Below are 27,105 nucleotides of genomic sequence, written 5' to 3' on the forward strand. Positions count from 1 at the left end.
GTTCACCCCACAGGTTATTATTATTCTTGGTTTTGAAGTATGATTGAATAATTGGCTTGCTGGTCTTTCATCTTCATTTTATTTTTAAAGAGATCCACTGACTGGTCAAGATTTGAAAGAATACTGACCACCAAACAGTTGTTTCTTGCTTGAATACAGTGTAATACAGTGTAATACAGTGCAATGCACCAGCTCTTATATCAGGTGACTGTCAGCTGATCAACAGTGTTGGCTAAATACCTTCATGCAATCTCATGATATGGCTGTGGAACAAGACACTCGTGGAAGAGAAAGCAGCGCCTGTTTCAACTACCAAGAAATGACTGAATATTGACAAAGAGTCGAGGAAATAATACTGATGATGACAAAATAATAATGATAATGACAATGAGCCAGTGTAAATAAATATGTCACCTCCCTGGAGGGGCTTATCTTGTCTTAATCAGTGTGTGTGTGTGTGTGTGTGTGTGTGTGTGTGTGTGTGTGTGGAATGGCACAGGCAGAAAACACAGAAACGGAGCTGCAGCCTTGATTGATTGATTGATTGATTGATTGATTGATTGATAATCACGATATTATCCCTGGGCCTGGCGACTTCCTGTGTGGAGTTTGCATGTCCTCCCTGCGTCTGCGTGGCTTCTCTCTGGGTAAGCCACGTCAGTGTCAGTATGTCAGTGGTTAGTTTGTTGTTGTTGTTGTTGTTGTTGTTGTTGTGGTTTGTCTCCGTGGCCCTGCAATGGCCTGGCAACGCCGCCTTCACCCACCACAGCTGGGAGAGGCTTCAGCAAACAATCAGACCCTGAGAAAAGAGAGAAGCTGGATGGATTTATATATTTTTTTTTTGACCATCAATTCAGAATTAGAAGAAAGAAAAACTGAATTGTAAACATTTTAGAAAGAAACAAATGAAATAAGAATAATAAGAATGAACCTTTATTTCCAAAAAGTTTTTGCCTCATCCAAACAGTTGCAGCTTTGTGCAGCTCAGCTGCACATTTTATGTTGCTTCCCATTCTCTTAAAATATATTATATTGTATTATTACTATTGAAACTGAAGGTCCCAGTGAAGTAATGACAGCAATGAAGAACTCTGGTCCCCTCTCAGGCCTTGTTAGAGTCCTAACATTTGAACACGACTGACATGATCCCTGGGTGGTGAGCTTTCACACCATCACTGAGGCTCCTGCAGCCTGCAGCTCAGTTCAAGTTCTCAACACCTCAGGTATCAAACCTGAGCTTGGTTCTGTATGAAACCATTGGCTCACTGCAGTCGGGTCGACTGCCCGCCTGCAGAGGGAGTGCAGACTGATGAAGAAGGAGAAGGTCCTGTCAGTCCGGCTCTGGGCTCCTGATGATGCTTGACTGGTGCAGCTGGGTGCAGTACTTCAGAGGGAGCTCCAGACCCACCACAGGAGCCACCACACTCAACCATGTTAGCACATAGTTCACTGGTCTGCCAAGAGACACACATTCAGAATATGAACACAGTGGGTGAGTGGAACAGCTGAGACCATCTAGTCCACAGGGTGGCTCAGATCAACATCTGTGTATTATTATTATTATTAGCATTAGCATTATTACTATTGTTGTTATTATTATTATTATCATTATTATTAAGACTTCTGGAGTTGAGTGAATGAAACATGAGACACTTCATGCTTTAATATGTCACATTCATAATATGATGATGGTACCTTTTTTGGTCGTGAGCCACCTGCAGTACAGGACTCATGAACTCCTGTGTTTTACACGGATGGAGCATAAAGAAAGGCTGTGCCAGCAGGGGGTGCTCCTACGACACAAACATACTCCAGTTCCACAGATGAAGATCGTGAAATTGACATCCGTGGATCTGCCGGTTCCATGTTTACCTGCAGAGTGATCGTGTTCAAAGGACTCTTCTGCAGTCGACGCCTGAAGCACGGAGTGACAGAGCTCCACAGGTCCTCCAGTGAGAGGCTCTTCCCATCTGAAGGAGGAAAACAGTGGTAGTCAGAGCAGTTTATCACATTCTGACACTCATGAAATATGTTGCATGTATTTTTGACAAAGTGCCATAAAAAGTGCTGTGCAAGCCGTTGATCTGACGAGTGCCACTCGGGTCCAGTTGGGTAAGACTGCGTGTGCTTGCAAGCACTTTGAGAGACGCCTTTGGTTGTGATTCAGTACTTTTTCAATCCAAGGTGACTGACTGACTGTCCACTGGGTGACTGTGATGCATCAGTGCAGTAGCACTGCGGTAGAATATCGCTAAAGTCTCATGGAAACACTCGTTTGGCATTTCCACGTCACCTTGCGCACCTGCACAGTGGCCATTAGAGTGACAGAGCGCCTCGAGAGATCAGGAGACAATCGAGAGATGCATCACACTGAACTCACTGAGAGTGGAGACTCTGAAGTAGAGCACAGGGGTGGCATAGCTGCAGGAGTACAGGACGTGATACTCGTACTGCAGCACCTTCCTGCTGCTGGCAGCCACCGGGCAAACACAGTCATCTCCACTGTCAGCATCCATGTCAGCTGTGACACAGTCATCTGGCGCAGCAACATCAGACTGTGGGGTGAGACACAGGAGAATTAATATAGAGCAACTCACACAGTACCACTGTGAAATGCAGGACTTTTCATACATATTAAAAAGTCCTGCATGACTTTTCATCTATATGAAAAGTCATGCAGGACTTTTGCAGGACTTTTCATCTAAATGATCAACGGGTCCCTGTAAATGCTTCACATTGAGTCTCTAAAAGTTACGTAAAGTGTAACAAAGTCAGTTTGGTTGTGAATTGGGAATACATATAACATAACTGAGACATAAATATTATTTCTTTGCAATTGATTGAAAGAGTAAATTAAGTATAACGTTAATAACTTCAACTAAAATAACTTTTTGTAGTCACAAGTAATAAGTAGTAATAGCTTTGTATTTCAACCAATATTTTCTGACCTTCGGATATCGGAATGAAACCACATGCTGAAAACAAACGCACATCAAAATACGATACAAAGTGAAAATAATAAACATGAAAAGAGCATAAAGAAAAGAAAGAAATGTTCACCAGCTCTTGCTGCTGTTTCTGCTGGTGAGGGGAGGAGTCACAGGGAGCGTCTGGTTCTTCTTCTGAGCTGAACTCTTCATGCTCCCAGACCAGGCTTGAATCAAGGACCACCGCTCTCAGCTCAGTCTTTTTCAGGTAACCTTCCTCTGAACCCTAAACCCAAAACAGAGGCCGCCATTAGCAACATCACAGGGCAAAGGTGACATAGTGGTGTCATAGCAGAGCTTCTCACAGTGACACTTTCCCAGCTCCAGCCATCTTCCAGCTGCTGCGACAGCTGCACGAGGAGCTGACAGCAGTGACGGAAGTTCTCCTCGCTCAGTTCAGAGGAGCTCATCTCATTGGTTCAGCAGTGTTTTAAAGGTCGTCCTACATCGGAACAAAACAAAGGACAAACATTCACTCAGGTCAGCTTAACACAATGTGCCACCCACTGACATTAATCACATTAATCAATTGAACGAATTCGTTCAACGTCAACATCAATAAACTGTAAGTACAATTTACAGTATTTATGTTGATCATTTGTGTTTACTTTTTTTCCACACATACTGGGTTGCGTGTTGTGTGTGTTATAACTAGTTGTGGTGTAAAGTTCCACAGAGGATGCAAACGGAAGGTCAGCGAGTAGCTTCAAGGATGCAGTGAGTGACAGATGACGTCAAGTTCGGTGTTTAGGAAGGAGATGCGGGCGGAAGGGTTCGACGGCGCTTGATGGTTCGCTCGGAAGAGTTATGAAAAAGAGAAGTCGGTAGTGAACATTGACGACTTGTACCTGTTTTATCTGTAGTGACGATTCATTTCTTGTGGTGAGGCAACCAAACAGTGGTCCAGTCATCCTAAATGTTTTGTGTAAGTCTGTCCAGACTGTCAACACATCCTTCGAGGTTTGTGGCAAACTCCGCCTATTTCCGGGCTACGTCATTTCTTTAATCTACGGAAGCCAAGTTTGGACAAATGTCAGTCCACGTATGTTTCTCAGTTGACGTTTGGTCTTCTACGACTTCGCACCCGTTTGGAAGTAAATATATTGTTTCTGAAAACTCTTCGGACATACTTTAAGGTTTTGGGCTAGTCCTAACATGGGCAGACTACGACTCGTGGACCGTATGACTACCATGAAGCTTTAAATTTAATTTAATTGTGCAAAACATAGTCCTTGAGCCTGTGCAATAATCACAGAGACCAAAGGGTGGCAGTAGTGCGCTATTTTAGTTGGCAACTACCGCTGAAAGAGGAGGAAGAAGGAGAAAAATATTAAGAAGGAAAAAAATTAGGAACAGGAATTCGCGTTACCTGCCTCACCTGTCAACTATGAATAAGCGTTAATCGTGTTTGTGCAGATTAGGGCCTGTCTCCGTTCACTTTGCACAGACTCCACAACGCACAGCCGGTAAGAGTGTTTCAGTAACAACAACAACCTAGCAAGGCAAATTATGTTTACAGCTAGCCAATGCTAAGCTAACTGTCGGATGTGTGTTGACTAATGCAATGATGATGGAAAAAAAACTGCGGTGTCGGCTCTATAAGACAACGCATATTGTCAACCTTTTTGATTCAGCGTTCATAGCCGCGCTGTAAACGTGATTAATTAAAAAATAATTCGACAGAATGTTCCGTCAATGCAAGAAAGAATCGTCGGGATTACGGATTAACAACAGTAACAACAACAAGATTTCTGTTGAACCTCGTCGTAGGTCAGGCTCTTCCTCGCGAGGACAAATGTTGGAAAACGTTTTCGTAACAGTAGGAATAATAATAGCACATACATACATGCATACATACATACATACATACATACATACATACATACATACATACATACGCACGCTATCGTTCAGATGTTTGGGGCGCTCATTCCTGCATTGAACCCCATTATAATCATCTTCATGGAATAATCTAGTGCAATGCTGTAAGAACATTACTAGTGCAGGAAAGTCAGGCAGGATGTGCTGAACACATTATGGGATGGCTTTTGTTGCCTTGAACGTCTCATTTGAATGTGATTTTAGAGAACCACTATCAAGTGTGCAATATCAATCCTAATCATGCCATGACAGAAGTTAATGATTTTTAATTGCTAAAGAAAAAATAAATTAAAAAGCATTTGTAAGACACAGCATTGTGTTATAATCACACCTAGTTGTGTTGTATTGTGCTAAACCATCACAGAGTAAACAAAGCACCTCGGTTGAATGTTTTAGCTGCAGGTCTCCTCAAGTGTTGAGTTGCCAGCGTAGCTTCCACCCGGCCTACATATTGGAATGTCATATTTTAATGCCAATTGTCTTTCTTCCAGTGAGGCAGAAATGTACGTTTGGAGATGTTATAATGGATAATTTGGTCATTTTTTTCATTGCTTTTGGTTCCAAGAGGGCAAAATAAACACATTGCTATTGGAAATGACAGCTGGAGCAGCGGTTGGGCTTCTTCATGTCTTTTTCCACCTCTATCCCACCAAGCTGGTTGCTATGAAAACATTTTTGACTTATTTATTATCAATGGGATTGTATAAATCTTGACCATAAGAATGTTCTACAATTGACTGAAATACACCAGAAGTCCATGAAAAAGATCAATATGTTAAAAGCTCTGTTAGAATAAGCCAATATATAAAGGCAGGTGAGTCTGGTGTGGGGACTGCTGAGGCCCTCAAGAGAAGAATCTCAGTCTCCAGCTGGATCCTCCATTCAAGGCCTGTTAATTCCTGCTAATCGCCCAGTGGACTCACTGAAAGCAAGTCATGAAACCACGCTGATGGCCTGAAGGCTGCAATTGGCAGAAGAAGAAAAAAATCACATATATATGACAGGCCCATAATCCCAATCAGTTCTAATGACATTCATTAATCAAAGCTGTCAGACAAACTGGAAAACAGAAGCACTGAAATTTTGAATTGTCGCTGCACGAGGTGGATTTTCAACCATGTGATGTGAAGGCCGCTCTTGTCACCTTTGAACTGATCTGCAATCAGCCGCCTGACTGCAGTAGGTGACTGTTGTCAGTGCTGCTGCTGCTGCTGCTGCTGGACTTTACATCATGTATTGCTGCTGTTACTCTAAGCCTAACCTGCACTCATTGCCGTCTTTTTCTTTGGCTTCAGTTCATTAAGATTCCTGGATTTCTCCAACTTGAGCTCCTCATCATGGTGGATTACTACCAGGTCCTGGGAGTGCGGAGAGATGTGTCTGCGGACGACATCAAGAAAGCGTGAGTTCATCCACTGCTCTTCTCTTCAACGCGCTTTCTTCTCTATCTTCTTCCCTTCTGTTGTTCCCACTGACTCACTGTTGATTTCACTTCTCCAAGTCTGTCTTGTTCTTCACACAAAACCCAACGAAGGCAGATCATTTCACACACATCCCAAGCTGTAACACTCCCATATTATTTTAAAACCACCTCCTGCACATGAACTTGGTGGCCCACCTACTTCACACCAGGGCCAGCTCAACACATTCAGGGTTTGCATCTTGGGTTTTTTTGGCCACTACGACTGAGAACGACGAGCCGCAGCCTCTTGGTTGAAATCACTCTGCTATTGAAATACACCTATAAACTACCAGTCACAAGTCTGGATGCTTTTTCTGTCATTTTCATGACTGTTGACATTGCAGATTGTCACCCAAGGCATCACAGCTATGAATGAACACATCTGGAATATGGATTCAACAAAAAAAAAGTGTGAAACGACTCCAACAAGATTTATATCCAAGATGATCTAGAAGAGCCTCCCCTTCATAGAAAATATATACAACACAACATATTTAGCTATTTAACTCTTGCCACATTAATCCATGTATCTTGCTCATGTATTTGATGTCTTCAGTGTGTATTTACAGTGTAGACGGTAGCCAAGCTGGTGTGTTTGACTGCCAGCGTACATCTGTTGGGACCGTGTGTGAAAGAGCAACAGGAAAGTGGCACCACAGGTGTCAAGTAGGATTAGGCAGGATTTCCATTTTGGATGTACAAAAGTATTGGGACAGCTTTGTGCGGAGACTCTCGGAGGTCATCGTCAAGTCCAAGGAGGACGACGGCCAGGCTGAGATGCTGACGGGGTGTTGATACTGTGAATACTGCACTGCACTGCCTGCTGGCTGCTGAGGTTGGGTGTCTTCTCGTCATGGCAGCTACAGGAAGCTCGCCCTGAGGTGGCACCCTGATAAAAACCCAGAGAACAAGGAGGAGGCGGAGCAGAAGTTCAAGGAGCTGTCGGAGGCTTACGAAGTCCTGTCAGACGGTAAAACACTGCAGCACTCAATGTCCCAGTTACTATGATGGGGCTATCGTGGCGTTCCTGTGGTGCTCGTGGTTCAGCGCAACGCAGCGGGTGTTCATTGTCATGGCTGTGTTCACTCCAAGTGCTGACTGATGTTCATTCTGACTCGTTGAAGCCAACAAGAAGAGCATCTACGACCGCTACGGCAAAGAGGGCCTGACAGGACACAGTGGAGGCAGAGGTGAGCGCTTCACATCTGGACACCATGGAAATTCAGCATGTTCCGCATGTTCAATACACTATACACATATATATGTATATAAATATATATATATATATATATGTATATGTATATATATATATACATATATATACATATACATATACATATATATATATATATATATATATATATATATGTATATATATATATATATATATATGTATATATATATATATACATATATATATATATGTATATATATATATATATATATGTATATATATATATATATGTATATATATATATATATATGTATATATATATATGTATATATATGTATATATATGTATATATATATATGTATATGTATACATATGTATATATATGTATATATATACATATGTATATATATATATATATATATATATATATAAATAGTAATAACTTTGTATTTCAACCAATATTATTGATATTCGAATGAAACCACAAGAGTCAACCGTTGATAACTTTTAATTGTGTTGCTCTACACGGTTTTCTTCTTTATTTAGTTTTTATCTGTAGCACTTTGACATTGTAAAATGAAAAGTTTATAAATAAAATTTAGGATTATTATTATTATTATTATTATTATTGTTATTATTATTATTGTTATTGTTATTACTAGTGAATAGAAACTCAGAGACACATTTCAAGACTAAATACAATCAGTAGTGTGTTTAGCTGATATCGGTGTTGTGTGTTTGCGTGTGTCAGGGAACCATTACCACAACGGAGACCACTTCCACGACTCCTTCACATTCCGCAACCCAGATGACGTCTTCAGGGAATTCTTTGGTGGCAGAGACCCGTTCGCAGACTTTTTCGGTGAGTGAACGTGAAGCAAAGTCTGATGGTGAGACCATGAGACTGTGTGCCGTTGCCTCAGTGCGCTTTGTCAAGGTCCAGTGAGAATGGAGCAAAGTTGCAACCTAATCAGTGTGTTTGAAGCCCCACCAGGGTGTTGAGCTCCTAGAACCTCCTAGAACCCTCCAGAACCACCAGGGTGTTTAGCTCCTAGAACCTCCTGGAACCATCAGAACATCCTAGAACCATCCAGAACCTCCAGGGTGTTGAGCTCTAAGAACCTCCTAGAACCATCCAGAAACACCAGGGTGCTCAATGATTTCTCCTCTTTTTGGTCTCCCGTCCTGCTCTCTCAGGCGCTGATCCGTTTAGCGACGACCCGTTTTTCGGTTGTGGTCGGCGGCACCAGAGTCGGCCACATGGCAGTCGGGCCGGCGGCTCCTTCTTTGGCGGCTTTGTGGGTTTCCCAGCCTTCGGCGCCGGCTTCTCACCCTTCAACCCAGGTCCGAACCGCGAAGAACCGCACAGCCGTTTGCTTGTTGGAGCTTTGTCACAGCTGTCCTCCCTCCGCTGCTTCCCCTCAGGGTTCGCTGCCTTCGGCCCCATGGGCGCCATGGACCCCATGGGTCACATGACCACCATGCACAGCCTGGGATCGGGCGGCGGCTTCACCTCCTTCTCCTCCACTTCCTTCGGGGGAGGAAGCGGCGGCGGCGGCGGGGGCGGCGGCATGGGCAACTTCCGCTCCGTCTCCACCTCCACCAAAATCATCAACGGCAGGAAGATCACCACCAAAAGGTGTGTGTGTGTGTGTGTGTGTGTGTGTGTGTGTGTGTGTGTGTGTGTGTGTGTGTGTGTGTGTGTGTGTGTGTGGCAAGCCATGATTGAAAGATGGACGCTGTGAATGAGCGCTGCAATCTCACATCTGACCACTAGGTGTCAGTGTGTCTCCAATTCCCCCCCCTCAATTTTACACACTTTAAAAATAAAGCAACTGAAAATTGAAGCAGCGCCACCTGTTGAGCAGCTTGAAGCAGCTCACGTGTTCTCCACCTCTCTCCTCTTCTCCAGGATTGTGGAGAATGGCCAGGAGCGAGTGGAGGTGGAGGAGGACGGCCAGCTGCGCTCCATGACCGTCAACGGCAAGGAGCAGCTGCTGCGACTCAAACACAAGTGAGGAGGACCAGGAGGAGGACCAGGAGGAGGACCAGGAGGAGGAGGACCAGGAGGAGGAGGACCAGGAGGAGGAGGACCAGGAGGAGGAAGGAGCGTCTCCTGCCTGCTGCAGAGATTGTTACCTCAGCACAAAACCCACAAACTTGAGCTCCAGACACACACACACACACACACACACACACACACATACACACAGGAACTAACGGTATTTTGTCGGTGTTCTCCTCTTGTTTGGATGTAAATAATTAGGTTTTTTTATTTGACTTGACCCAGGCGTCGTCTCCCTGCTGTCCATGTGCTTCTGGTTTGCTGGGCTCGGGCTCGGACTCGGGCTCGGGCTCGGACTGGGGCTCGGGCTGGGGCTCGGGCTGGGGCTCGGGCTCGGGCTCGGACTCGGGCTCGGCTTCGGGCTGGGGCTCGGGCTCGGGCTCGGGCTCGGGCTCGGGCTCGGGGTGGACGTGTTGTTTCAGCCAGTTCTCTCTGTACCTTCTGTTCTTTGTGAGGTCTATGCAGCAAATCAACAGGGTTTGCGTCAAAAAAAAAAAAACCAAGGCATCATGTTGCTTTTTATAGTTTTGAAATGTCAAGTAAAACTCAATTCTGTCATTAGTGCTCGTTGTACATTTAATTAGCGTCCAGTGTTTATTTTTGTTGTTTTGTTTTTTTTTACAAGAATGCTTTTCTGGCAGGCTAAGTTATGCAGTTTCCATATGTTGTTTATCAATGTATTTCTTTGTTATTTATTTAATGATGCATGTTCACTCGTTCATGTGGAATCTTAATGTTGGGGCTGCGTTGTGATGGCCAAGTATGGAAAGACGTTCTAGAACTGATGTACGGATGTGAGAGGAAACGCTTCTGCGAACCTTGTAAGACCAGTAAACCTTGAGTTCATCGTGTTGACACAAGGCACAAAGCACCCAGTCTCCACTCTGTTTCCTCTCCTTCTTCTCCTCCTTCTTCTCCTCATCCTTCTCCTTCTTCTCCTCCTTGTCCTTCTCCTTCTGCTTCTTCTTCTTTTTCTCCTTCTCTGCTTCTCCTCCTTCTCCTTCTCCTTCTTCTTCTCCTCCTCCTCCTTGTCCTCCTTCTGCTTCTTCTTCTTCTTCTCCTCCTCCTTCTCTGCTTCTTCTTCTCCTTCTCCTTCTCCTTCTTCTTCTTCTCCTCCTCCTCCTTCTCTGCTTCTTCTTCTCCTTCTCTCCCTTCTCCTTCTCCTCCTGCTTCTTCTCCTTCTCCTCCTTCTTCTTCTTCTGCGTGGATGCATCTTTGGTCAGCTCAGGACTGTCTTTCAAAGGGTTGGACCACAGAGGGCGCTGGACACCCCAGTTATTGCCCTCCAGTCGACCTCACAAAGGGCTGCTGGAGGTCTCAGTCTCCAGAGCCGATGGATCAGAAACCACTGGGGGGCGCCGTCAGGACCAGCCAGTTCTACTCTGCTGGCCTCACCATACTACAGAAAAGTACATTTTCCCCTGAATATAATAATAAAGTTATTCTCCATAGTCTGTTCTTTTGCACATTATATATCATCCACTTGGTGGCGCTGCTTCCATTGCCGTATTTTACTGGCAGAGCTTTTATCCAATCAAATTCCAGCGAGTTTTGTGTTGCCAGGCGCCATGAAATCTGCCTGAGGCCTTGAGAAGCGGCACTGCAGGCTGCTGTCAGCTGTCAGTGAACGCACCACCGGTAGATGTGATCTCAACATATTCAACTGATTAATAACTTAATAGTTCAGTCGTTTCTTTCATTGAATCGGTGACAATGTTGAGTTTATTGGAGCAGAGTTGAAGCTCTCATAGTTCAGTGTTGCTGGACTCATTCAAACTGTGTTGAGGAATCTCTGAAAGTCACCTTTTACTGTCGGTGTTGACAGCATCAGGGGCTGCTATCAGTTTGGCTCCACTGGGTTCCTACATGAAGATGATGTGATGTGTGAGTGTGTCTCTCTATGGATTCGCCAGCTGTGCTGTCATATTGAGGCTAATATGAGGTGTATTAAACCAGAGTGGACTCAATAGGACTCTTATGGTCCTGTAGGGTGAAACGCAGGGCGGCCCTCCACTGGTCAGAGGTGACCAAGCCGAGGTCGGTGAGTTCATGGACGGTCTCAAGTTGGAAGGAGTGTGTCCTGCACCATGACCTTGTGACCATGGTCTCCTTGATGCTGAAGGTCGAGCCAAAACCCCTGTGTGCCCTTGGAAGAAGTCCGTCAGGTCTTTGAAGGCCATCTTGGCAACTGCAGCGTCATCTCTGAACACCTCTTCACACCTTGGGTTTCACCTTTGCTCTCGGCAGATTGAAGACTTTCCTGTCCCACCTTGTGTGGAAATGGAGGCCTTGGGTCGACTGACCTGCTGGAGGAGCTCCACAAAGCAGGGGCCAATCAGGATGACAACCAGGTACACAGCGTTGCTGAGTTCCACCAGTCAAATCCAGAGTATAAAGTCAAATCAGCAAATAATAATAATAAGACATCTTATTTGTATAGCGTTCTTCAGAAAACACTTTACAAGGGCATTAAATATCAATCATCGGTCCATACAATCATGACTACAAATAAATCAGAGTGTAGGGGTTCATAAAGTTGCAGGGATCAAAATAATTGAAGAGAAATTGAAGACGGTGAAGTGTTTGGCATAACAGGACCAGCAACACAGAGCAGTTCAATAGGTGGGAAGGTCACCGCAGTCTCCAGTGCAATCATTTATCCTCATCATCATCAAGTATTTTGCCCTTCAAGATTTTTTCAACTCAACAAAGAAGCACACATTTTCAAATGGTCACTGATCCCATTCCAAAATGGAACTCCCAAAAAAGAAAGACATCTATATTTAACAATGCTTCTCACCTTCCATCATTCAAAGACACTCAACCCTCTGAACATGGGTTGATTTTCTCTCACTTCAAAAAAAAAATTCAGAATATCGACCGGAAGATGTTTATTGTTTGCTCAACATAGTATTTCTAGTGTTTTTTTTTTAATATTACATCAATGAATTTTAAGATCTTTGACTCTGTAAATGATTTACTTGTGGTTTCACCATTGTGCGCTTTATTTATTATTCTAATAACTTTTCATTCATTCATTCATTCATTCATTCATTTTCCATACCCGCTTCTCCCCGAGCTCAGGGTCACGGGGGTCTGCTGGAGCCTCTCCCAGCTGTCCTAATAACTCCTTTCTGTAGTTTAATTACAAGGTCAATATATGTTCTGCATGTATTTCCCCAAACCTCAACACAATATGACATATATGGCATCATAAGTGAGAACTACTATATTCAAAGACATTTCTTCTTCAACATGTCCCTCAGTTTATACATAATAGCCATTGATTATTGATTTAGATCATTTCTGTTGAATGTATTCTATATGTGGCTTCCAGATAAATGTAGGATCCACAATGACTCCCAGAAACTCAGTTTCTTAAATTCTTTCACTCTTTCAATTTCTGCATAAAACCCCTCCATTCATCTGCTGCTGCTCCGCTGCCCCCCCCCCCCCCCGGTACAGTTTACAACCCACGGTGGTCCCACCTGTCCAGTCCAAGTCTTTTCCCACCCCTGCACTGGAAATAAACTGGACTCCAGCGCTGCGCGTGTCGCCCCCTGCTGGTGCGAGGACTGCAGCGCAGGTTGGGCTTTTGAGAGCGGAGCTGTCCTTGGTGCTGGACGCCTCAATCCAATTACACAACCTAACTGTCTCCCCCAGCGACCTCCCTCACCCTCCCACCCTCTCACCTCCACCCTCCTCACCCTCTCGGCGGCGCTGTTTCCGGCCTCACTCACTCGTCACTGTGTCCTTCCTCCCACTAAACGCTCCAGTCGCCGCGGTCTGGTTCCCCTCTCGGCCACAATGCAGAGCTGCTGCTGCGGCCCCTGGGCTCCTCTCACCAGCGCTCAGTCCGCGACACGGCCACGCCGCAAACTACTCATAAAATAACTCCGGGGATTGGCTTTTATTTATTCATTTTATCATTTTTTTATGTTCGGACCGACAAGAAGAAGAAGAAGACGACGAAGAAGAGCAAGAGTTTGTCCGTTCACACTCAGGTGAGCCAGAGCCCGCAGGACACCTGTGGGAAACCTGGAGGGTGTTGGAATTCCTCCTCACTGAATAGAATAGAATAGAATAGAATAGAATAGAATAGAATACCTTTATTAATCCCAGGTTGGGACGGATTATCCAATGACAAAAATAGCGCAAAGAGAAAGAAAAATAATTAAGACTTTTACATGTTATGAACAGTTGGATTGTTTACAGATCATTTAAAGAAAAAATAATCCATAAGAGCGAAACCGCGTCTGAAGTAGCAGCGTCCCGTCACTTCGGATCAACTCATGTGCAGAGCTCCTCCAAAGTAAAAGCCAATCATTGATTTTATTTTATTTATTTATTTTTTTTGACGCGAAACACTTTCGGAGGCTCTACATTGATCATTACTGAGGGCGAAGAGTTCATCAACAGGTGTTTTAGCATCGTTTACCTGATTTGACGTCACGAAAACTCTCATTTGAAAGCGCGATAAATCTTTTCTTTTTTTTCTTTTTTCTTTTTTGTGGCGGTGGGCGTCGCAGATTGATTTGTGACGTCAGCGCGCATCTCGTTTCCGTCCGAGAAGAAGCTCGCGGTCTATAATTAACCCGCAGACTTGAGCCAGCGGAGCAGAAGCCTATTGCCACGACAAGGATTTGAGAGCGTCACATAAAGGTCGCTCAATCAAGGGATTTGTTGCGGCGACAGAAAAGATTTACAGCCTAACTAGAGAAGGAGATCCTCTGGAAAAAGTTTTAAATTATTATATTGTTAGTGTAACGTTTTAGTATTTCTTTGCGATGTTAAAGAGAGCGAAAGACAAGTCGTTGCAATTCCAAATGAGCATTGGAAATTGAACGACGTTAACCGGAAATTAATAGTTTCTTTGTTTGTTTCATTGCCCCCTGATTTCCAGATTTTCTTCAGCGAAATGTTGCTTTTCAGCCTCATATTTTCTTACTCACTTTTAAATGTTTGCTGTTGGCCCCAAAAATATTTTTATTTATTATTATTATTATTATTATTATTATTATTATTATTATTATTATTATTATTATTATTATTATTATTATTATTTTACCAACCTAATACTCAAAGAAAACCACAATCCAGGAAGTTAAATATGCTTTATATTCCATGTGTGTGTGTGTGTGTGTGTGTGTGTGTGTGTGTGTGTGTGCACGTGTCTGTCTGTCACAGGGACGGGCCCACACTCACACTTACACCTATCAGGACAATTCATGGGCAAACTACGGCTCGGGGCCCATATATGGCCCGTTAAGATCTTTAATCCGGCCGTTAAAATGAACTTGAAACTATATCAATAAACCTTATTAATGTTTCAGTTTCCCTGCGTCCTGGTGTTCCCTGTCACAGATGATGATGATGATGGTGATGATGATGATGATGATGATGATGATGATGATGATGATGATGGTGATGGTGATGATGATGATGATGATGATGATGATGATGGTGATGATGATGATGATGATGATGATGATGATGATGATGATATTGATGATGATGGTGACGACGATGATGATGATGATGATGATGATGATGATGATGATGATGATGATGGCATCCTGAAGATTAACACCAGCCTACATTACTTTTAAATAGCCGTAACTGGGAAAGCTGTATTTCATTGGTTTCATTTTCAGTGTTGCAGCTTCAACAAAGACGTCAAAGAGAAATTTGGTTGCAATTTAGTGTTTAGTGTTGTTGTCCAGGAGGTTGGTCTTGGTCTTGGTCTCCTGGGTCAGCAAAATGTTGAAGGAAATGATTCAAAGACGCCTTGTTGAGAAGAGATGTTGCTGTTCCATTTAGAAGCAAACTGTAATTTAAGAAAGATTCTGGTCATTTTGTTCTGTTTTGTTGTTATTTTCCCTCTGATATATTCAGTCTTGGTCTGGTCTTGGTCTTAATGCTCTCTGGTCTTGACCAGGTCTTGGTCTCGGTTGGTGCCATCTGGGCTACAACACTGTCTGGTACTTCAGACTCTCAGCATGGGTCATTTGACATAAAATGATTCATCACTCGGCCAGGTTCACAACTGGCTTTGAGTTATCTTAAAGGTCCAGTGTGTTACGTTTTGAAGGGAGCCCACCTGACAGTGTGTTTTATATTTGGGTCACTGACGATGGCAGCTAACCAGGAGCAAGAGTCTTATGACTCTTGAAAAACCAGATGACTTCATGGGCAGTATGTTCAGCTTCTGCTGATATAATAATCAGAAATCAAGCCAAATTTCACCCCCTGGACTTTAAAACAACAGTTGGCCATTTCTGGCCCTTTCGAGCTTATGTTGTTTATTCTCTAATGATACTTCTTAATGACTATCAGTAGCATATTGCTCAACGTCATCTTGTTTTCCAGCCATGGATGGACGGAAGACGAGCGCTCCGCACCAAGCCAGGTGAGCTGGGAGAACCTGGGGCTGACATCCAGCAGCTCAGCGTCAGCGACGCCCGCACACCATTGTTGATCGAGGCGATCCGACCAATCAGAGAGAGAGAGCCAGAGCGCCACCATCGGCCCAGAGATGACGGACAGAGCCAACTACAGCACGCCCAAGAGCAACCCCCGGCCGCCCCTGCTGCCCCCCGAGCCCATCGACATCATCCGCATCAAGGCGCGCTCGCGCAGGGTCCGGCTCAACGTGGGCGGCCTGACGCACGAGGTCCTGTGGAGGACGATGGACCGCCTGCCCAGGACCCGGCTGGGGAGGCTGCGGGACTGCAACACCCACGAGTCCCTGCTGGAGCTCTGCGACGACTACAGCCTGCCGGACAACGAGTACTTCTTCGACCGCCACCCCATGGCCTTCTCCTCCATCCTCAACTTCTACCGCACGGGCAAGCTGCACATGATGGAGGAGATGTGCGCCCTGTCCTTCGGCCAGGAGCTGGACTACTGGGGCATCGACGAGATCTACCTGGAGTCCTGCTGCCAGGCGCGCTACCACCAGAAGAAGGAGCAGATGAACGAGGAGCTGAGGAGGGAGGCGGACACGCTGAGGGAGAACGAGGACGAGGAGGAGGAGAAGGGCTGCTGCCCCGAGCAGCGGCAGAAGCTGTGGGACCTGCTGGAGAAGCCCAGCTCCTCTGTGGCCGCCAAGGTACTGACACACACACACACACACACACACACACACACACACACACACACACACACACACACACACACACCAAGCCCACCTCGGGGGACAAACACACGACTCAGTGGCAGGTTGCTGCGCATTTCACCCCTACAGGCCATCAGTCATATTTAGTCCACCCTGAATTCAAACATCTGATATTAGCCTCAAAATAGCTGCGTTTCCATCAGCCCCAGAACTGCACTAAACCAGGGCCCTAGTGGGGCTAAAGGTAATCAACCGTAATTCATCAAAGCGACTGAGGCCACGGATGCTGTCAACACTTAGAGTGAGAGGGGATTTTCAGAGATTCTTCAGCAAAGTTTCAATCAGTCCACCACCAACACTGCAGATTGACATGCCAAAATACCAGCAGGGCATTCTGGGATTTGTAGTATTGTAGTGCTACATGTGCCGTATAATAGCGGTGGGCCAGCAGCTCTAGTAGTGATTTTGTATTATATCTAATAGAATGACAGAACAAGTTTCACTGCAGTACAAACACCAATTTAACAAAGTTAAAGTCGTATACATGCATGTACGACTGGTATCTGTGTCGTGGTATCGGCACACATTTTTACAAGGAAGAGAACAATATTCAACCCTGGTACCTGGTCTCAGTATCTACTGGGTAATACTGTACTCTTACTTGTAAAATACGTGCCGATACCACGGCACAGATACCAGTACCGGTGTTGTGGTAACACTGGTACCTGCTATCGGTACCAATACCCGGTACTGGTATCGGTATCAGTGTATCCCTACTAAAAATGTATGTGGTGGAACAGTTTAGACTGGAAGGAACCTTCAGAATCAGCTGCATTTGCAGGGAAACAAGATTTGCTGTTTTTAATGACAGCAGATCTGCTGCTGCCTGCTGTGGGCATCAGCCAACAGCAGGCAAGCTAACAGCAGCTCAGTTAGTTTCACACAAAAAGATATTGAAATCCCACCAGAACATTTTTACATGATGGTTTCTGCCACATACTGAAGAGTGAGAGAGAGTGGGCTGGGCTGGAGAGAGACAGACTGTTACAGTGACTGTGTAGTAGTGATGCCATAGTAGTTGAGCCCAGTATGAAGTGAGCAGGGTGACTGTCTGCCTGTCTGTCTGTCTGCCTGTCTGTCTGTTTGATAAGCAGCCTAATGACCTAAGTAGAAGCTTTAAAGACCATAAGAGGACTATCAGGATCCTAATCCTGCCATCGCCTTAAATGAATGGAGAAAGGTTAAAGAAATAGACCTATCTATCTATCTATCTATCTATCTATCTATCTATCTATCTATCTATCTATCTATCTATCTATCTATCTGCATGCATGTGTCATGTGATGACATGCATGAGCATGTTTTGACTGGTTCCTTGTGTCCAGCTGCTGAAAGTGCTGCTAACTGCAAACCATCCATCCACCTTCTGCACCTGCTTCCTCCAGCACTGCACTCAGGGTCCTGAGGGTCTGCTGGAGCTTCTGCCAGCTGTCAGAGGGTGAAGGCAGGGTGACACCCTGGACCAGTGGACACTTTATTAGGACCACATAGAAGACATACAACCATTCACACTTACACACAGGCCTACTGACAATCTAGAGTTTCCAATTGATCCCACATGCATGTTTTTGGGAGTGTGGGGAAGCTGGAGAACCTGGAGAAGCCAGCAGACACAGGAAGAACCTGGAGAACCCAGCAGACACAGGGAGAACATGGAGAGAACCCAGCAGGGGAGAGAACCCAGCAGGGGAGAGGCTCCAGCAGACCCCCATGACCCTGAGAGCAGGAGGTGTCTTCTCATCCTAATTTCCCCCTAAATGATGAAAAAACCCAAAGGTGTGATGTGGCCTGGTTGGTTTTGTGGTTGCTACTTGCTACTGATGATGTACTCCTGGTACTCCTGGTACTCCTGGTACTCCTGATCACACAGTTTCCTTCTCAATTCACATTGTTAGTGATGACTAAGTGGTTTTTCTCCCACGTTCTGATTGCATGATGACAAAGTTTGTGTCCGTCCAGCTGCTGCTGCTTCCTAGTTTCATTACTCTTGTTGTTGTTGTTTAGTGTTGTGCTGCACAGCAACAACTGCACACAGCTTTGCAGTGGATTCTCCTCTTGATGTTTTGCTTTCCAAATGGATGCAGGCCTGGTTCCTGGGTGACCTTCTCTACCCGACCTGATCCAACCAGTCCTGGAACCCCTCCACCACTTCTCCTCCTCCTCCTCCTCCACCTTCTCCTCTGCCGCCTCCTCCTCCTCTTCATTCTCCTCCTCCACCACTCCTCTTCCTCCACTTCCTCCTCCTCCTCCAACACCACCACTCCTTCTTCTCCTCCTCCTCCTCCTCCTCCTCCTCCTCTTCATTCTACTTCTCCTTCTCCTCATCTTCCACTTCCTCCTCTTCATCTTGCTCCTCCTCCACCTCCTTCTCCTCTTCCTCCTCCTCTTCATTTTCCTCCTCCTCCTCATCTTCCTCTTCCTCCACCTCCTCCTCTTCTTCATCCCTCTTGTCGTCCTCTTCCTCCTCCTCCTCCTCTACCTCCTCCTCCCCTTCCTCCTCCTCCTCTTCCTCCCTCTCTTCCTCCTCCTCCAGTTTCTCACTTCTTGTCGAAAGACGCTCTGGCTTGTGGGAAAGATGTTTGTCAGTTGGAGAAGATCAGAACGTTGGAGAAACATCTTTTGGGCTCAGAATCAGAGCCTTTATTGCCATTGTAAGAGAGCAGAACCAAGGTCCAGATGGTTCCTAATTTTCACAGTTATTGCACATTGTGAATATAAAATTTCCTGCTGTGTTTGGATGTGTGTGTGTGTGTGTGTGTGTGTGTGTGTGCATGCTGCAGGGGTGGCAGTGCTATGACGGCAGCAGGTTATAAAGTTCAGTTTGAGTTCAGTGGAACTTTTCTCCAGTGATTTTCCAGTGAGCGGCTGCAGACGGCGTCTAAAAGAGGAAGAGAAAGAAGCTGCTTAGAGTCTTTTCTAGTTCACTCTCGCTGACGTGATGTCACTCTGCTGTGGCTCAGCTCCGGCCAATAGGAAGCGTCTGTCCTTCGTACGGGCGATTGCTGCTTCTGCATGAAGCTGAACCATCACTGTATCTCCTCCAGGACCAGCATAGCACGATGGACTAAAAAAAAAAAAAAAAAAATTAACAATAATTGGAAACACAAACAATATTGAACGATATTGAAAACATCAATAGAAACAAAAATTGCGTGGAACATTAAAAAGCATTTTTAGCAGGCCCACTAAACGTTTTAATCCGGCCCGCCAAACTTGATGAAATGATATTAATATTCAGTCAGTCATCCAGCAGCTGCATCTCCTCCATGTCTCCAGTGTTTTCACAGTTTTCACAGAGCTCAACACAGTGATGCCTTCAAAGACACTGATTTGGTTGCAACTTTGCTTTGCTTCATTTTTCCATTGACATTGAAAGGGACATGATATGTTTTCTACGTATCCCTCATACATATTTATAGGCCCCTCTGTCACATATACAACCCATTGGGGTCCCAGCAGTCAGGCAGTTGGCCCAGCGCTGGTCTACAGACACACGACCAGTAGGAGCAGCATTGGGGGATTCCTCAGTGCAGAGCCACCAGGTGGGGAAGGAGGAGTGGAACCTCCGGACAAGGCTGATAGTGGACACGCACAAACGCCCACACACACACATGCGCAGCATTACTAAGGCTTTTGACTTAATCTCCTTTGGGCGGGATTGCTGCTGCAGCAGGTTGACTAACTGTTGGCAGGTTGGACAGTCTGTTCTGTCGACTGTCTGACCTGCTGGAGGTGATTAACAGCAGGTTGCAATGAAAGGCTTTGCCATTTAATCTTTCGCATTGTACGTGTAAAAACTACCACACGATCATCCGCAAAAATTAAAAAAAAAAAAAAACTCACAATGAAACCAGTCCTATTTTTTCCTGTGTTCGTTTTCTGACTTTTAAAGCAGCCAAACCAAAACACACCGTCTGTCATTTGATTGGCCAGAAAGCCTTCAGCTTTAAATACAACAGAACTTCAGTGTCGCATTGTTTCGATAAGCTCCTGCCACTGTGTTCTTTTGTTTTTTTATTTATTATCCTGATTGTTTTTTTTCATGTATTTATTTATTTATTTATTTATTTATTTCATTGCATTCTTTTTTAATACTCATTATTTTTTGAGTGTTTTTAATCAATAACCCCCTGGAGTGTTCTGGTGAACCACCTCATAGGAGGAAACAATCCCTCATGTTGCTTTGATATCAATGGAAAACGAAGCAAAGCAAAGTTGCAACCAAGTCAGTGTCTTTGAAGCCCCACCAGGGTGTTTAGCTCTTAGAACCTCCTAGAACCATCCAGAACCATCTAGCGCCACCAGGGTGTTTAGCTCTTTATTGAAATGACTCTGAAAACACTGGAAACATGGAGGAGATGCAGCTGTTTTATTATTTACATACCATTAATATAATTTCAAGTTGGGCGGGCCGGATTAAAACGCTTAACGGGCCGCATATGGCCCCCGGGCCATAGTTTGCCCATGCCTGGACTAACATCTATTCCTTGATCGCAAGACGTGTCTTTCAACGTGGTTGTTCCAGAAAGGAAGATTCGCTTGGCTCAATCCAGGTGCCAACTTTCCTTTGGGTCACGCAATGCAGAGATTTAAGCGTAGAGTCTCGGTCCAGAGAATTATTGCTCCCATCTGAAAGGTTCTTCAGAGCTTCTCCAGATACCATTTACTATGAATAGCTGAACTTCCTGAACTCCACTCTGACAACTCAGCAGGAGCTGATTCTGAGATTTCAGAGGCTCCTGTTGAGCCCTCACAGTGAATCTTTGAATGTGTTTGCCTGGCATTAATTAATACGGTAGATTCAGTTTTAGCTTCAACTGGCGTCAACAGGTGAGCTCAACATGCAGTTATGAATGTGTGTCATCAGTTAGTCACACGATGACAACAGCACAGGCAATGTCAATGTTCATGCATCATCATAATATAAGGCTAATATGTAATGTGGTCATAATGTCAATATTTTCAATCCCTCTGACTGCTGACTCTGGTGATGCACTAATGTTGGACGATGGTGAATTCAGCACTGTGCCATGTGACCACTGGACTGGTGCACTTGCCACTGTAGAGACTGAGCCTCTCTGGCGGCAGCAGGCTTCCTGCAGACTTGTTGAGTGGAGGCTTTACACCAGCACAGCCGAGTGTAGCCGGAGAGAATCACAGTGTTGATTTGATCGCCGCAATTCATTTCCACATGCAAGGAGGTGGAGGTGAACATAACGTGCACAGTGACTGAGTGTGTGGTCAGGACTAAATAAGGACCATGTAGGCACTGGTGCAACCTGCAGCTCTATTGAAGCTCTAAAGAAGCGACTGGAAACAGGCCACTGAGTCACAAACAGCACAGGACGTGGATGAGAGTTTCTCCGCCCAGTCTTCCATTCCGTTCTCTTTCTACACATCGCTGTTTCGTGTCGTCATGGAACCCAAAGGCGTGTTGTCATTATGAGTTTACAGGTGTGTGATGACTCTTTTCCCCGCGTACCTCACTGATCCTTCACTGTGAGCGCGGCCGAGTCGCTAAGTGTTGGGAGGAAGCGGCGACTTTCCCCTTCACAAGCTTTGTGTACGACTTTAAATCTGTCTTGCAGCAAGGTCACAGCTTTCAGCCATTAAGCCATGAAGGCAGTGTGCAGTGTGCAGTTTAATACCTTCACTGCGCTGGGCCACCTGCGCTCCAGTCTCTTCCAGTGTCTCCAATTACTTTTTGCATTTACAGTTCTCTGAACTCTGTGTTGTGTTTGTGATTGATATTTTCTAAGGTTGGTAGTTTATTTCTGAGCAACAGGTGACTTTCCCAGTGTGAGTCCACCGTGCCAGAGCCAGAGTGGCCCTCCCGGAATTCTCTTCCCGGCCAGTTGCCTTCCATGTAAAGACACGGTCAGGATTGATTTCTAGAGGTCAAGAACTGACAGTCCCTCTTTCACCAGAACCACGACGGCAAGTCTGTTAAACTGGAGTTACTGTCAGTTCAAAAGAGGAAGAAGAAACACGTCCATAGATTATTCATCATATTCTGTTATGCATCAGAATACAAATTTACATCAAGTGGTTGAGAAATGTCTGCGTTGGTTCCGACTACCACGGAAACATGCCGGCTGGTTCAAACTATTCCTTGATTCTTCCTGCTGGTGAGAGGAAAGAATGAGTAACACTTCCAAACTCTTTCTATCCTTTCCAAAGATAGCAGCGTAATCCTATTACAGTTATCCCGGAACGCCCTAGCAAGGACCGCAGGGCGACGAGAAGCAGCATCCCTGCCTCCTCTGCCTCTTTACATTCTCCTTTCAGCCTGTTTCAGCTGCTCAGACTCAACTCTGGGCCACTTTGAACTGGTATTCAATCAGGTTCCATCTTTACAAACACTCTGAACACACAAGCAGCTCCTGAATGTGTCATTCGGAATGATGTTACACAACCAGAATCGTTCAGGTTTCGCCTTTTTTAAAATCTCAGATTTCGTTGTGGTGAAGTTGTGTTTTCATGAACGTGTCAGTGATTATTTTCTGTTGTGTATTCCACCATCGTGGAGCAGTAGGCGTTGCAACAGACGGATGACTGGAAATGTTGAGTTTCTTCTTATTTTGTACAAAACATCTCAAAACTAACAAGACGAGATGGAAGCAGTATTATTTATTATTTATTAGTAATTAGTCCGAGTAAGAATGTTGTATTTGTTGCTTCCTGGTGCCTCGTGTCTCAGAGTCACTTCAAGGTGTGTCAAGCGTGTCAAATGATGTCATCTAGTGGTCAGATTGTAGATTGCAGCGCTCATTCACTCACCTTCACGTTCTCTCAGTGAGCTACGGTGGCCTTCACGTATCAAAAAGGAGCGTGTTGACTTCTCGTCAGTGCATTTATTTCAACCCAGTGGAAAAGCAACTTTCTATCTTTGAATTAACAGTGATTGTACGCCTACAGCCCTACGTATATTTATGGGTAGTTTATTGCCAATGAACTTCAACAAATATTCTACACTGTACCTTAGAGACAGTAAAAGGGAACAAAGTGAAAGAAGCAGAAGAGAAGCTCCACTGGAAAAGCACGAGGGTTCATTCAGAGAGAGCATGGTGTTGAAAAACAGGCCAAGTTTCCAAAGGTTTTGGTCTCATTGGTTTAAATCAGGTGTGTCTGTGTCAACGCTCAGGGAAACAAGTCGTGAGAAAGTGCTTGTCATGATTAGAGTTACATTTTAGATTTAAACTACTATGGGTGTTATTGTTCCTCAGTATTGCTGCTGGTGAATCCGTGTAAAGAGTTCAGCTTCACTCCTGTCTCTTTTCAAACATTCTCAGCTCTAAAGCTTCAGAGCGTCACAGTCGCAACCTCACATGAAGAGAAGGCAACTGCTCGTCACCATGCAGTGATTGAAACATCAACAGTGAACTCATGAAAGACAAAAATCCCCAGTGAAATTCATCAAAAATTCAAATGTCTTTTTGCTTGTCTTTGCCTTGCAGATCCTGGCGATGATCTCCATCCTGTTCATCGTCATCTCCACCATCTCGCTGTCGCTGAACACACTGCCGGAGCTGCAGGTGGTGGATGAGTTCGGCCAGTTCAACGACAACCCCAGCCTGGCTCACGTGGAAGCCGTCTGCATCACCTGGTTCACCATGGAGTACGTTCTCCGCCTCGTCTCCGCACCCAAGAAGTGGGATTTCATCAAGGCGCCTCTGAACATCATCGACCTGCTGGCTATACTGCCTTACTTTGTCACGCTCTGTCTGACCGAGTCCAACAAAAGCGTGCTGCAGTTCCAAAATGTGCGACGTGTGGTCCAGATCTTCAGGATCATGAGGATTCTGAGGATCCTGAAGCTCGCCAGGCACTCGACGGGACTCCAGTCTCTGGGTTTCACTTTGCGCAGAAGCTACAACGAGTTGGGTCTGCTGATCCTCTTCTTGGCCATGGGCATCATGATCTTCTCCAGCTTGGTCTTCTTCGCTGAGAAGGACGAGGATTCAACCAAATTCACGAGTATTCCTGCTTCCTTCTGGTGGGCTACAATTACGATGACCACCGTTGGTTATGGCGACATCTACCCACAGACCTTGCTGGGCAAGATTGTAGGAGGACTGTGTTGTATAGCAGGCGTGCTGGTCATTGCGCTCCCCATCCCCATCATCGTGAACAACTTCTCCGAGTTCTACCGAGAGCAGAAGAGGCAGGAGAAGGCCATCAAGAGGAGGGAAGCTCTGGAGAGAGCCAAGCGCAGCGGCAGCATCATCTCCATCAACCTGAAGGACGCCTTCGCACGCAGCATGGAACTGACCGACGTCCTGGTGGAAAAGAGGGAAGACAACAAGTGTCCCAATGACAACCACCTGTCACCCAGCCGCTGGAGCTACCACAAGCGTTACTCCAACGCTGAGTTGGGAAGCCCCGGCAGACTGGAGCATTTGCGCTACCAGGAAGTGGCTCAGCTCGGTTCCCCTGAACGCCTCAAGCCGCTGCCCGACGTGAGCACCCCGCAACACCGCAACGCCAAGCGGCCGGACGACGCCAACAAACCCACCGCTGCCATCCAAGAGAAGCAGGAGGGCGTCGGTGAGGAGCAGACGGAAACGAATGAAACGCACTCGACGCAGGTCCGGTCGCCTGCAAGTGAAGCCGACCTGGCGGAGAACCTCGTGGATGATGGCGACTCATTGGAGAAGGAGAAGAACTCGGTGGAGCCCGGTGGTGGTGAAGGTGTTCAAAGTGTTGCTCGAAGCCAGCGCGTTCCCCCTCCTCTGGACCTGAGTCAGATCAGCACCATGGAGCTATACAGAGACAATCCCCAACCAATGTCCGTCATCAAAGAGGGCCTGTACGAGTTGATGCCCAGCCACAAACCCAGTTCGTGCACAGAGGTCAATCTGGTTCCCTGCGACGTGGAAAGCACGAAAGTCACCTACGACAGCATCTGCCGCTCCCTGCAAGACTTCAGCAGCTCTCAGAAGCCCAGAGCTCCCGCTGACGGCTCGGACGACACACTGGCGGCGCCCAGAGCAGAACCGGCCTCCGCGGACCCGGACCAGCTGACCCAAATGCTCTCCGACGACATGATCTCCATATATTCCACGTCTCCGGGCTCGGCAAACCAAGTGAGAGTTAAGTCTCCGCTGGCGAGTCTCCAACCTGCAACTCAGGCCCAATCCGCCAGCGGGAGGAACTCCCAGGCGGGAGGAGGAGGAGGAGGAGGGGGAGAGAGCTCAGCGGCCAGCAGGGGCTTAGAAGGTGAAGGGCAGCACACACTGGGCTTAAGGCACCAGGAGAGGAATCACATGGAGAAGTCTGCTCCTGGCTCGGCCGCTGGTGTCAGCCCGCTGTCGCCCAGAGTGGCTCCTCTCACCTGCTGCACCCAGATAGTGACGCTAGAAGGAAGCGCGGGAGCGTCAGAGGGCACGGAGGGCACGGAGCAGAACCGAGAGCGGTCCAGAGAAAACCACATCGACCTGGACGGAAGCCTCACGCCCACCTGTGAAACCAGCATGTGAGCTTGTAGCCACCAGACACATGCAAGAAAACCATCAAAGGTGAACAAAGGAGAGCCGCTTTATCTTAGTGAGACCATTAATCATTTTCAGGAAGAAACTCTTTATTCAGAACTATCTTATTTGTTTGGTGTGTAAATGAGACTCCACATAAACGGGGGTCTTGTATTTTTCCTTCTTTTTGTTTTTTGGGACAACAAGCTGTGGTTGTCCTGGCAATGTGTGCGGCTTCGTGCTCGATCCGATGGACGCTTGAAGAAGTCAGAAACATTTGCCCGTGGTCCAAATCCTTCCTCAGAATCGACGCGGATCGCTGACTGCGTTTTTCCAGTGAGTTTTTGAAGATGAGAATGAATTACGCCTTGTTTGAACGAGTGTATTTACTGTAACCCTGAACTCTTGCTTCTGTGTGTGATACCGAGGGGATGAAGATGGGATATGTAGAGTACGTGTGGACTACTTCACCTTTTAAACGCTTGCCTGACTTTAAAAAAAAAAAATGGATCTTTTGTCTTTGACAAGACTTTGAAGATGAACAGAGTCTTTTCTGTGATTTATAGGACTGAGTATTAATCTGTTAGGCCGGGTATTGTCTCTTGAGGAGGACCAATCAAACACATGACATGAGGCGGGGCTAAAAGTCCCCGTCTGAGCAAATACTTGGACAGAAACCCTTCCCAGTTCAGCTGGATGTCCACTGGACATTGTCCAGTATCTCTGTTCCACAGGTCTCCATGCCGGTATATGTATGCTCTGTTCTGTTATTGGACGTCCATCAGCCTCTCTTCAATGACAACTGTGAGAAGGACCAAGAGAATGTAAAGCAAAAATAACAATGACATTCTGTCTCTTGCTTTTTCATTGATTTCATCACAATAAAATA

At 45.8% G+C, this 27,105-nt stretch overlaps 3 protein-coding genes across 8 annotated transcripts; 2 read left to right on the forward strand and 1 right to left on the reverse strand.

Annotated features, from left to right (window-relative positions):
- Positions 1–111: 111 nt before the first annotated feature.
- atg10 (ATG10 autophagy related 10 homolog (S. cerevisiae)) lies at positions 112–3,984 on the reverse strand. Of its 3 annotated transcripts, none has more exons than XM_076015443.1 (9): positions 3,836–3,984; positions 3,293–3,429; positions 3,061–3,213; positions 2,949–2,975; positions 2,381–2,555; positions 1,873–1,970; positions 1,696–1,793; positions 498–1,454; positions 112–432 (listed from the first exon to the last, which is right to left on the reverse strand). In XM_076015443.1, the coding sequence occupies exons 2-8, from the start codon at positions 3,395–3,397 to the stop codon at positions 1,331–1,333; spliced, it is 780 nt and encodes a 259-aa protein (XP_075871558.1). In that variant the 5' UTR covers positions 3,398–3,429; positions 3,836–3,984; the 3' UTR covers positions 112–432; positions 498–1,330. The 3 variants fall into 3 exon arrangements, with proteins under 3 accessions (XP_075871558.1, XP_075871557.1, XP_075871559.1); XM_076015442.1 differs by having other exon boundaries at positions 3,596–3,947; XM_076015444.1 differs by lacking the exon at positions 2,949–2,975 and having other exon boundaries at positions 3,596–3,947.
- A 310-nt stretch (positions 3,985–4,294) lies between these two features.
- On the forward strand, positions 4,295–11,020 carry LOC142881281 (dnaJ homolog subfamily B member 6-like). 2 transcript variants are annotated; one of them, XM_076015441.1, is made up of 9 exons: positions 4,295–4,453; positions 5,972–6,051; positions 6,164–6,270; positions 7,191–7,300; positions 7,455–7,520; positions 8,256–8,366; positions 8,702–8,848; positions 8,930–9,143; positions 9,417–11,020. In XM_076015441.1, the coding sequence occupies exons 3-9, from the start codon at positions 6,206–6,208 to the stop codon at positions 9,520–9,522; spliced, it is 819 nt and encodes a 272-aa protein (XP_075871556.1). In that variant the 5' UTR covers positions 4,295–4,453; positions 5,972–6,051; positions 6,164–6,205; the 3' UTR covers positions 9,523–11,020. The 2 variants fall into 2 exon arrangements, with proteins under 2 accessions (XP_075871556.1, XP_075871555.1); XM_076015440.1 differs by lacking the exon at positions 5,972–6,051.
- LOC142881280 (potassium voltage-gated channel subfamily B member 2-like) lies at positions 10,874–27,105 on the forward strand. 3 transcript variants are annotated; one of them, XM_076015437.1, is made up of 5 exons: positions 10,874–10,978; positions 11,817–11,920; positions 13,523–13,573; positions 15,939–16,680; positions 24,204–27,105. In XM_076015437.1, exons 4-5 carry the CDS (start codon positions 16,105–16,107, stop codon positions 26,223–26,225), a joined length of 2,598 nt encoding a protein of 865 aa, XP_075871552.1. In that variant the 5' UTR covers positions 10,874–10,978; positions 11,817–11,920; positions 13,523–13,573; positions 15,939–16,104; the 3' UTR covers positions 26,226–27,105. The 3 variants fall into 3 exon arrangements, with proteins under 3 accessions (XP_075871552.1, XP_075871553.1, XP_075871551.1); XM_076015438.1 differs by having other exon boundaries at positions 13,526–13,573; XM_076015436.1 differs by lacking the exon at positions 13,523–13,573.

Source organism: Nelusetta ayraudi, unplaced genomic scaffold, assembly GCF_046127955.1.
Source record: "Nelusetta ayraudi isolate G7.1 ecotype Tasmania unplaced genomic scaffold, CSIRO-AGI_Nayr_v1 ptg000190l, whole genome shotgun sequence".
Classification (NCBI taxonomy): domain Eukaryota; kingdom Metazoa; phylum Chordata; class Actinopteri; order Tetraodontiformes; family Monacanthidae; genus Nelusetta; species Nelusetta ayraudi.